This window comes from Anguilla anguilla, chromosome 10, assembly GCF_013347855.1.
Source record: "Anguilla anguilla isolate fAngAng1 chromosome 10, fAngAng1.pri, whole genome shotgun sequence".
NCBI classification, from domain to species: domain Eukaryota; kingdom Metazoa; phylum Chordata; class Actinopteri; order Anguilliformes; family Anguillidae; genus Anguilla; species Anguilla anguilla.
In genome coordinates this window covers 22,301,353-22,313,513 of record NC_049210.1, presented here as the reverse complement: position 1 = coordinate 22,313,513, position 12,161 = coordinate 22,301,353, and the positions used below count along the sequence as shown (strand labels likewise).

Below are 12,161 nucleotides of genomic sequence, written 5' to 3'. Positions count from 1 at the left end.
CAGCGCACTTAGCTGTAACATAACAACTAGGGGTGTGCAGAGACGTCATTATCTGTATCTGTATCTGTTCAACCAACAAAATTATCTGTATCTGTATTCGGATAGAACACCGGAAGTGGGCATGGTTTATACCGAGAGTCATGTTAAATTGGGCAAATGTTGTTTTTTCTAACCTAATATTTATTGGCAATGCAATTGTTGTGCCTTCAAAGTATCAAATTGATTTAATATTGGCATATAATTATAAAATATATTTCCACATCCTCACACTGTATTTCTCATCTCTCTCTCTCTTTTTATTTTTAACTAAACTAAGTTTTATGAACTGTCTGAACTTTCTATTACCTCCCTAACATGGGTCAATGAATAATCAGTTAGCCAAGACCTATGGCTGATACATACAGCATACATCTTAAACGGATGAATATTGACTGAAATACAAGGTTTTTTCAATATTTCTACAGGGGTTTTTTTTTAATGGAGGAAATTAACACACACAGCTAAAAACTACAGGTCCTAAGCTTCATTTTGATCTATAGGTTGTGGGGGTTTGAAAGAAATCCAGTTACCACACCAGGCTTTTGTCTCGCTAGCTCCCGCACCTGACGCCTCCTCGATGCATTTCCCTGAGTGATAGCCGGGCACGGTCAGCTCTCGGTGGGGCGGACTACAGAATATAACGATCACTTTTCAATAATGTGTAGTAAATGAAACTACTAGTTAGTGAAATCAAAGTCCTATGTTGCAAACAGAATGGGCATTATCTTTTAATTAGCAGTGAATCTGATCTCTTTAGTTAGCTAACTTTGTGCACATAGCAGCTGCAGCAGGCTAATAATGGCAGGCCTAAAATATAGCCTACATCAGCTGCTTTTCTTTCAGAATCCGAATAATAACGAGCAACTTTGGGTAGAAGAAATATCTGTTTCCATCGCATTACTTGGGCTTTCCAGAATACCGGATTCGGATACACCCCTAATAGCAACCACAGCAGTGTTAGCTTACTGTTAACAAAATAATTAAATATCGGTAGGAATGCTGCATTGGAATTCAGTAGATCCAGTGCCATTTAAGAGGGAAATGGGTCCGGATAAAAATGTCCAAGTTTAAATCACAGACTGTGACAGGGACAGTTATGTGAAACACCCATTCATTTTCTCCATAAAGAACTTACCCTTTCTGCCGGAAATCCATATGTTGGTAAAGGTTTTGCTCTGCATTATGTCAGACTTCTGAGGCCCATGCAATGGCAATGTTAGCTACTACACGTCAAGGCTCCAGAGTGCAACCATTTTGGTCGCACATGTGACCAAAAATCTGTCAAGTGCGACTAAACATTTTCATTGGTCGCCTGACATTTAGCAGGTCTGTCTCTGTGCGTGTATGTGTGTAGCTTTTTTTTTTTTCCCATCCGCATTCTGCGAAGACCTGTCCCTACTCTGCCTCTGATTGGCTCTGACCCTGATATTCTTCTTCGCTGAATGCGGGTGGGGGAAAAAAATAAGGCATGTGTGTATTAGTGATGAGCGGATCGCAGTTATATCCGTGGGCACCGTGGTTAATCTGCGGATCGGGCGGGCCGAGTTATAAAAAATAACATTCTGATTAATAGCGGATGGGTTGCGGGTGGGTGAAATAATACATCATTAATGAGGAAAATATTAATTACATTCTCTAAAATGTGAACATATTTTAACCCTCCTATTATCTTTGGGGTCAATTTGACCCCATTCAATGTTTAACGTCTCTAAATAAATGATTGACATCATTTTTTTCGCTTCATATTTTATGACTTTTCCTAATTTAATGGGGACAACTGGGTAAACATAAAATAAACATGATGATATGTTTTCAATGTCCTGTACACATTTTGTACGCATCGGTGTTCTTTGGGGTCAATTTGACCCCAGGCTGTTTTAGCTGTATAAAACATATAAGAAATATCAACATTTTACACACAGTTGTTTTGTATGATATTGAGGTCACTAGAACATGCAATTTTATAATCTTCAAAAAACTTCCCTCTGCTTTAGGGCCCTAACCTAACATAACCATACCTGTAGTAGTGCTAGAACCACTGAGAGTTCACGCAACATAGGGGAGGAGCAAACATATAAAAGCTTGCACAGCAGCCTTCTAAACCATTTCTCTTGGTGCTCTGTGTGCTCTCTCTTTATGCTCTCTCTCAATTGAAAATTTCTGTATGATTTTATTTACTCTGACTCCCCAATTGTTTTTCTTTATTTTTATTGATCTTATGGGTTTGATTGCTCCTTTTTATCAGGTACTTTTCTTTTATGTTGTATTGTTAGTAACTCCTGTGTTTACTGCTGCCTATTTTGGCCAGGTCACTCTTGATTAAATAAAGGTTAATAATAATAATAATAATAATAATGACCTCTAAGAAAAGGTTTTCTGTCAATGAGGTTTTGTCACAGCTCTTTGACAGTGAAAGCGACATAGAGGAGACTGTGTCTGAGACAGAGGATAATGTTGAGGAGGACCCTGATTATGAGGCATCCTCCTCTGATGAGAATGAGACCCTTAGTGTTGACCCTCCTGTTGTCTCCCAACCACCAGCAGACACGTTACCTTCCAAAAATGGAAAGTTATTATGGTCCCTCTCCCCACTTGAACGACAGGGTAGACTTAATGCTGCTAATGTCATCAAAATGGTTCCAGGCCCCACCAGATATGCTGTCAGCCATGTCCAAGACATAAAATCAGCATTTGAGCTCTTCGTAACACCATCAATCGAAAAGGATATACTTGAGATGACAAACTTAGAGGGGAGGCGCGTGTATGGGGGCAGTTGGTAAGACTTGGATGTGACCTACTTGCAAGTCTACATTGGGTTGCTCATTCAACCATTTTTTATTCAGTAAATAGTAAGTGTTATAGTTGGCGTGGCCCAGGTGCCAATTGACTGACATCACACAGGCGACACTGGTTGGATCAGGGTGGATCTCTGGAAAGTGAGGTCCGAAAACACACCTACAATTACTGCTTTTCGCCATTGGTACCGCCAAAGAGAACAAAACGGAAATCTTCAAGATTGTAACTTTAATCATAAATTATAATAATAATAACAATATAAATTAATATAATAATAGGCTCAATCACCAGCGATGTATAGTGACTTAACAGACATTTATTTTAATGAAAATCTTTGAGATTGCCACTTTAATGTATGGAACAAATTGGCAGGTTATGTTGTAGAAGCACAGATATCATTTGAGTGTTCAAGATAGACCTGCTGCAGCATTAGACCTTTAAAGTTAAAAGTTGGTATATAAACTCTCAATAGGGGCTGTACGGCACTCCAAGCAATGCATCGCAGTCACTTGTGAATTTCTGAAGAAGGGATCGATATGTGTTCACCTGGGTGCAAGCTCTGTCCCCACTCCTTGCACAGACACCTGCAGCTTTAGGCAATCCTATTAGTAAGAAAAGCAGCCTGTGACTTCATGAGTTTATCTGGTCCCGCAGCTGCAGCGGAAAGCTGTGCCACGGTGTTTGATTATGTGGGTTCCTCTCTCCACCTAGCTGCACTGATAATACACACTAAACTCTCCAGCCCCAAAGGCAAGGTGTCTGGAGAAAAAAATCCTTTATTTGTTGACAAAGCAGAACACATTGAAAAAATTGCTGTTGGAAGATTAAGTTCAAAGCCAGAAATGTATTAGTTTGTATTCACATGTGCCATACTGGATAAGGATTCAACATTTTCATTTTTTATCTGTGAACGTGTTTGTGTGTGAATATACAGTATGTGTCCATGTTGATTTTGAGTAACACATGGACAGTGTGCTGGTATTGTAGATAAGCTGAAGTTCAACCTATTAAAACTGGGGTCAGTGTCAACATATCAAAATCATTTATTTGGCTGTGCATCCTCTCACACATTTGTGTTTTTTCACTCTTGTGTTCAGGAAACTCTCAACAGTGTGAGAGAGCAAGTTCAATCTGAAACCTTACTGTGTGTTTTAAAGATCAACAAAATGTTTAACAGAAATAAAAATATGAATTAAAATAAAAATGTATAAGTAGATGGTGCAAAAGAAAAACATCATACAGTAAGTAAACTACATATATAAAGTAGTGGCATTAGCTAACTAACTTCCATGGGTGTGAAGAGGAAGCAGCTAGCAGTAGTTTGTTGACTTATTAATGGTAATATGATTAGTTATGAGATTAGTTATGTGCTCCTCTTTATGAGAAGCATAGCTAAGAAGTTAATAGCCCTGTAACCATCCAGCAAATGATGGTGTATGTGGCAGGCTAGCAATCTAGTCTTAAGTTTCATGAAACAATATTTTCCAGGGTTTACATGTCCACTGACTATAAGAATGTTTTAAAATGATATTATTAGTTAGCAAAAAAGCAACAACAAGTAAGGTGCCCATAAAAGTTAATCTGTGTAGCTTTGTTCATGTATTTGTACATCATTAATCCATGTTAACAACTACATTAGTTAATACCCATTCGTATTGGAATTAAAAAATAGTTGGTGTATTTGTCATTGGGTAGCTAATTATCAGTTTATCCTGTTTTGCTGTATGTATGAATAAATCATGTAGTACATTAGTTGATGTATTTGCTACTATTTGAACTATTAACTAATGAAAAGTTCATTTAAAACTTAATGCATTTGTCTGTCATCAATTCATGTTAACAACTACATGAACAAAATCAAATTCATGTGACCTTATTGTAAAGTGTAACCATCTTTTTAAATATTTTGTCAGCTGAAATATTATCACTTATGCATATCCTCATCTAAAAAACTGAATAATATTTTTTAAATTATATGTATTTTTTTACCTGTGTCAGCTGTTGTGCCATTTAGCCTGGTTTTCCAGGAGCTTAACTTCTCTTTTACCATCCCTTGGTATTGTTAAGTACTTGAGTGTTCATCTTTGGTGCACTCTTCCAATTACAGAAATTGGCCCTCTACATTTGGCCACCAAATCATCTTCCTTCATCTGACTGTCTACACAAACATTTGCATTCTTTATTCACTTTGATTCCCCAGGTCATCACTGCAAATGAGATTTTAGTTCTTAGTTGACCTGCCTGATCAAATAAATGTACTACCATCACCATTATTAGTCTGCTTGACAGACATCAGCCATGGTAGCACAGCTTACATAGTGCATGTTACTGTACATACTAAACATTAGATGCTACTCACTTTCGAGCAGGATGTTGGGAAATATTCTTAATTATGATTGAGTAGCATGTTGATGGTTACAACAGCTCAGTTTAACCTCAGAGCCAACTCCTGCAAATCACTACCTGGTCATGTGACTCTCTGTTGCTTGGCTTGCTTCGATCAATTGTATCTGTACATGTGTGGATGGTGCAGGTGTGTTCCATGCAGCTGATCACTTTGAGAAGGTGCTAGCAGGTGGGAAGATTGGGATTTGTACCAATGATGTGTGCACGTTGCAGAAAAATAAATAACATAATGGCCGAGAAAAGTCTAAAATAATCTGCACCAAAAATACACATTTTTGTAATATATTAATTCAGTGCCCTCCTCCCACACCCTCACTTGTATACTAATTAAACCTTTCACCCAGAAACCATGAAGCATTTTCCATCAAGCTGCATTAAGTGCCACCCCACACATACACACGCATGCATGCACACATGCACACACGCACACACACACACACATCTGTCAACTATAGACTCTAAACTAGCCAGTGTAAGTCGTCATGCTTCACATGTTCATGGTGTAATAACTTAACCTGTCCCCTGACAACACTATTAATATTATCAAAGAGAAATCATAATGTGTTTTATTTTTTATGAGCAGTAAGAAATCGATTTCATCCATTCCAGTCTTAATCTAGTTTTATCTAATCAAGTCCAGTGCAATTTCTAGTATTCCCATAAAATAAAATGGACGTAATTGAAAATTAACATGTTTTAATATCAGCCAGGAATTATTATATGCATTTGAGTACGTTTGGAGAAACCATGAAATGGAGAAGGACTTCTGTGCTGTTCTTTCTTTAACCTGTAGGGGGAAACCGAGCTCCATGCAACTGTATAATGAGGAGGAACAATCGCTGCCAAGCTCTGCATCACACTAGGGAATCTGTCGGCAGGGTTATTCTGTGTGGAGCTGATCTGCGCTGGAAGGGTCAGTGCAAAGGTTTCCGATGAAGACTGGAAACAATGGTCTTTTAAGTTTATACATTTCATTGTCCAGCAGCATCAACCAAACACATGATTGGGCAGAGCACAAAACCACTACATGAATCAACTCTTATGGGACTTTAAATCATGTTTATTTGTGGCATAAGGTGGCGTTCATTAATAGAGTTTCACTAACAAGTCAAGAATTATGACTATTGTCACAGCTCTGGACACATTTATGACTATCATATGTCAGTTTTTGGAGAAATGCATAATAGGAAATTAGAAATAAAAAAATGTAAAACTGCCTTAAATGGAAAACAAACAAGTCATTTTTTAAATTCCAATTTTGTTGGATCATTTTACTGTCAGTCAAGACATTAACTGTAATTGGAGTGCATATCTCCTATTCACTTTTTACTTTGTGTGTCACTCTATACTCGTAAAAAACCACTTGTGACTGAAATGCTCCCTCACTCATTCAAAATGAAAGCCAAAACTTTGCAAAGTGAATCCTGACCATTGCAACTAGAAACAAATGTATTTTTGTGCATTTACAATCTTTTCGACCCAGCTATGTGTGTATCTGTCTATGATGACAAAAATAACAGATACAAGAAAATTAACCCTTGTGTTCAATTTGTTTGTTAGCACCAGTGAAACTGTTATTCCAAGTCACGTGTACCCATGACATTATTGGGATTTTCAAGCAATACAGCTAATTTTGAATGAAAAATGATAGTGAAGGCATGGGGGGCATAACATTTTTATCTGTGGAAAAATGTAAATGAAACAAGATTTTCATGTAGCAGATAATTGATATTTATTGTTTCAAACTGACATTGTCAATTTTTGTATCTTTATTTTATTATATTCAAAACTTTATAAGCATAAGAACATAAAGCAAATACAGATGATGAACAACAAATAGAAGCACACAACAAGAACCAAAATTACACTGGTTATAGTCACTGGTTATGATATACTTCTCTCAAAACTGTCATTCGTCTTTTATTGAAAGTTTAAAACTGGTAAATTTAACCCAAACCGAACAGAAAAGTGAAGCCTCCTAGTGAGGTCAACACAGCCCTATTAATTAACATCTATTTGCTTAGCAAGGTGGCTTGCATGCAACCGATACTGTCCATTCACATGGACAGATACATTATAGAAGGAAAAACCTGAAGCTCCAGGAAAAAGTAGACTGTGGACAACATTCAGAACATCCCAGCTCACAAAACACAGTGACCAGATCAGAGAAATACATATCTGTTTGGTGCCACCTGTATCAAATTTTAACCAATCAGCATTTGCCCCATCTTAACCTAATATTAAGCACACCTGTATAGCAGGCTTGATACATTCCACCCATGATGCTATTTCAATTAATTAAAAAAAAAAATCAGGCTGGTATTATCTATTCAATGGGCAAATGTGGCTTAGATAGGATCTGGACTGTGTATAAGTAGGTCTTCAGAAATTACAGTAATTCAGTTATTACAATGCTTTGCTGTGCAGTGATACCTTTAAGAAAAAAAGAAGAAACCATGCCATAACACCTTAATAATACTCTCATAAGCGTGACATGTCACCTCTCATAAATATATTCACGGGACACATAAAACATGCCATGTGCTAAATTATGGTAATTATTCTACCTGTGAGCAAAAATAGAAAATATTCAATGTAAGTTAAACTAAAGGATTACCCAAGTGAAGACTTGGACCAATAAGGCCAGAATCTAAATTACAAAAGGACTGATTCTAATAAGGCAGTGGTAACCAACCCTCTTCCTGGAGATCTACCATCCCATAGGTTTTCATTTCAACCCTAATGTGGCACACCTAATTTAACTAATTAGCAGCTAAACAAGATGTCTAGCTGTTGAATGAGGTGTGCTTTGTTAGGTTAGAGTGAAAACCTACAGGATGGTACATCTCCAGGAACAGGGTTGGTTACCACTGCAATAAGGCAATTGGCCTGAAGCTTTGGCACACTGTTGCAGTCAGTTACTGTACTGGCCTTAGCATTAGCATTATCCATCACTGAAATACTCCTTCCTTGTTCCATTTACCGAGAATTCGGAAACTGACTAGAAGAAAAACATATTTTTATTAGTCAGACATGAATCCAGTAATACTTCACAAATACACTTGTGTTACCATAAAGTAAATTAATGGATTATTCATAATAATAATAATAATTAGAAGAAGAAGAAAAATACTAAATGAACATGTTAACATGTTTAACTCATGTTGTATTCAGTATACTCCACCTGCACAACCTGTTTTGCTCTATATTTGTATTAAAAGTGCATCATAAACGAAAGCTCCCTTACAGCCTCTGGCTTCATCAATGCCTCAGGATCAAACAACTCTGTTTAGTTCAATGAGAAGTTAAATTGCTAGAAGCTGTGGCCATAGTCTGGATTCAATTCAAGTACCATCTTGATGTTGCCTAATTCTTTTCAGGAAAATCTTATTTTGTGGACAAATAAATTATATGGACATCTGGTGGAAATTACATCTCCGAAGATTAACAGCAGAGGAAGAGATGCTGTGGTCTGTATTCATGAAGCATCCAAGAGTAGGAGTGCCAATATAGGATAAGTTTTCATAGGAAGAGGCCCAATGCGCTTCAAGACAGCTAAATAAAAGAGGACTGAATAGGTGCTCAACAGCCAGGACAGTCACTACAGAGAAGTGCTCCTTACCCAGACAACTTCATGGGGACTAGCCCGAAATAAGGAAAACTGGAGCACACTGAGAACAGAAAAAGATACTGTTTAATGAAAACCAACACCTTTCTCAAAGTCAAGAGACATGATATGTTTTGCCTTGCAGCTTATAATGCATAATATAGCTTATAAGGTTTGGAAGCGAAAATGGGAGGCAAAACCCATTCCTAGATCAGCATTGCTACCCTGAGATGGTGTATTATTGCAGGCCGAGACCTGGGAAACAGACTTCTCCCCAAGAAAAGAATGCCATTTGTCTGTGCAAGTGATTTTGATTCCAATCCTCTTGAGTGAGCTTAGCCTTTAATAAGCTTTAAGTTTTTCTTTGTAACAGTGAAGGGGAGCTGCCAATCACATTCAGCAGAAAGTTTCTGAAGTTAAAACTTCAGAGATGTGAAACAGCAGCAGTCATTAAGGCAGATCATTGCTGATATTTCTGTGGATCCAGGATTACAAAAAAGTACACACACACACACACACACAGAGTGCCCTCCATAATGTTTGGGACAAACATATTTTTCCTTGATTTTTTAAAATTTCTTTTGATTTGTACTCCAGTTTTGTAATCAAACAATTCTCATTGTGAATGTTTAAAATGCACATTCTCAACTTTTATTTAAGGGTATTTTGGTTTCGCCATGTAAAAATTACAGCACTTTTTATACATAGCCACCCTCATATCAGGGCACCATTATGTTTGGGACATTACATTACATTATAGGCATTTAGCAGACGCTCTTATCCAGAGCGACTTACACAACTTTTTACTTAGCACTTTACATTGTATCCATTTATACAGCTGGATATATACTGAAGCAATGCAGGTTAAGTACCTTGCTCAAGGGTACAACGGCAGTGTCCTTACCCGGGATTCGAACCTGCGACCTTTCGGTTACAAGCGCAGTTCCTTACCCACTGCGCCACACTCCGTCCGACATATTCTTGTTATGGACAGGAAATGAAAGTAGTCGTGATTACTACTTTTGTCACATATCCTTTGCATTGCAAGACCCCTTGAAGTCTGTGACCCATAGACATCACCAGGTGCTGAGTATCTTCTCTGGTGATGCTCTGCCATGCCTGTACTGTAGCCATCTTCAGCTCCTGCTTATTTTGGGAGGTAGTTACCTTAAGTTTTCTCTTCAGCCAATAAAATGCTTGTTCAATTAGATTCAAATCAGGTGAATTACTTGTTGCTTTTAGCAGTATGTCTTGGTCTTGCAAGAATGATCGTCTTCCTGTAAAATGAAGAGCCTTCCAATGAGTTTGGAGGCATTTTCTTGAATCTGAGTAGATAAGCTGCTTCTGCACACTTCAGAAATCATTCTGCTTCTGCAATCAGCAATTGCATCATCAATGAAGACAAGTGAGCCAGTACCTGTGGCAGCCATGCCCAAACCATGGCACCCCCACCACCATGTTTCACAGGTCATTGGGTGTGCTTTTATCTTGGGCAGTTCTTTTTGGCCTCTACACTTTGCTCTGCATTTTGGTCTCATCTGTCCACAAGACCTTTTTTCCTGAAGTACGCCTTCGCAAACATTATGTAACTCACTCTACTGTATATAGCCAACCCACAGTAAGGCATTTTTAAAATTCTGTAGCTACTAATTGGTCTAACCATTTCTATTTCCATTTATGTATTTATCAGCTGATCTTATCCAGATAAATTTAGACAGCTTACATTTGATATTAAATACATTTTTCCAGGTGCAAATTAACTAAATAATTGTAAATCATTTTAGGATTGTTATTTTTCTCATGAAACCCACTGACTTTGAAGTCAGCGATTGTTCCTTGTCTTTTTTGCGAAAGGGGACAAGTATTTATATAAGTAGAAACAATCCTGTTTATCACCAAAATCTTTGAGTTGAAAATAAAACAAGTAATAAAAAAGGGGAATTATAAAATTATAATTTCTGGCACAATTCTACACAGAAACATCTTTATTGGTGCTACTAGTGTCCCTTGGGCCAGTATAGTGAGAACTATACTGAGTGTTGCTTTGCGTTTAATATGTCTTTGCATGTAATCACTCTTTCACAAACAGGCTATGCAGGTGTAAATTACACATCCCCAAAGCACCCTGAGGGACCCTACACCAGGCTCCACTCCATCACAGCTCTTATGCACACAGGGCATTGTATGAATGTGCCGTGCAGAGCACTAAATCACCATCACTACAACACAGAAGCAGGAGGCTGTGGCTAAGAGATATTTCCCATCATGCATCAGTATTCAACAGAGACTGAGCAGGCAGGCGTGGCCATACGGCTCCTGAAGGTGTTGCCATTCCTAAACTCTTAGGCCGAAGGTAAATCTTCCCATTGGATAACACAAGCCCCTATCTTTTCCCAGGACACAGTCTGCCACTGATACAATACGCTACTGTCACCTCCCACACTAATACATAAATTTCTTCATTGAAATTATATATATACTTGGATAATTGGTATAGCAGCATATATATATATATATATATATATATATATGTGTGTGTGTGTGTGTACACATATGTGAATATGTATTTATTTACTTCATAATTTAGGTTCTGCAAACATAGTTTCATCTGAGTGTTTCCTCACTTTCTAAATAAAAAAAACCAGCAAAAAAGCCCCTTAATGGATAATTCCTGATGATGGTGAGCTCTAATAGGCAATACAAAACAATGAATGCCCTCTTGCCATTTGCAGCAGTAAATTTATTTAGATAGTGAGATTTATGGACTTTAAGCTTTATAAATTATGAATGAACAATCCATTTATGCTTCCTAATACAGTTCCCTGACCTCTGTGAATCATACTTTGGTGATTTCAGTGTTTGATTATAAGCAGTGGCGGCTGGTGATAAAATTTTTTTGGGGGGGCGCAGTTTTGGGGGGGACAAACAAACTGAAGCCGCACTTCATAGCTCAGCAAAAAAAAAAAAAAAAAAAAATCTAAAAACAACACTAATGTTGCCTAAACACTGGCCAGTAGCACTATTTGAATAATATAACATAATATTTAGAGACGACAAAATGCCCATTTCACCTACATCACCTAAAGTTACCAACAGGCAACGACTCAATTTCTAAATATGGAACTAATAAAGTAATTTTTACTGCCACTGTTACATTCTATGAAGTCATAACAAGAGTAGGAAAATATTAGCTAACTCCAAGGTCATTTATAGAGACTTCTGCTGCCATCTGCTGGACAAAATTGAATGAATATGTGAATGCTGAAGTTTAAAGGAGGCAACAAAATTCACCAACCCACGGGATATCCCGGGA

At 37.6% G+C, this 12,161-nt stretch overlaps 1 protein-coding gene across 1 annotated transcript in view; it reads right to left on the bottom strand.

Moving 5' to 3' along the window:
• The window catches only part of LOC118206532, a 73,307-nt gene extending 72,013 nt beyond the window's left edge, over positions 1-1,294 (bottom strand). Inside the window, exon 1 of the mRNA XM_035379333.1 lies at positions 1,175-1,294. Within this exon, the coding sequence (XP_035235224.1) occupies positions 1,175-1,194 (20 nt within the window). The 5' untranslated portion in view covers positions 1,195-1,294. The remainder of the gene's footprint in view (positions 1-1,174) is intronic.
• Between the last annotated feature and the right edge of the window lie 10,867 nt (positions 1,295-12,161).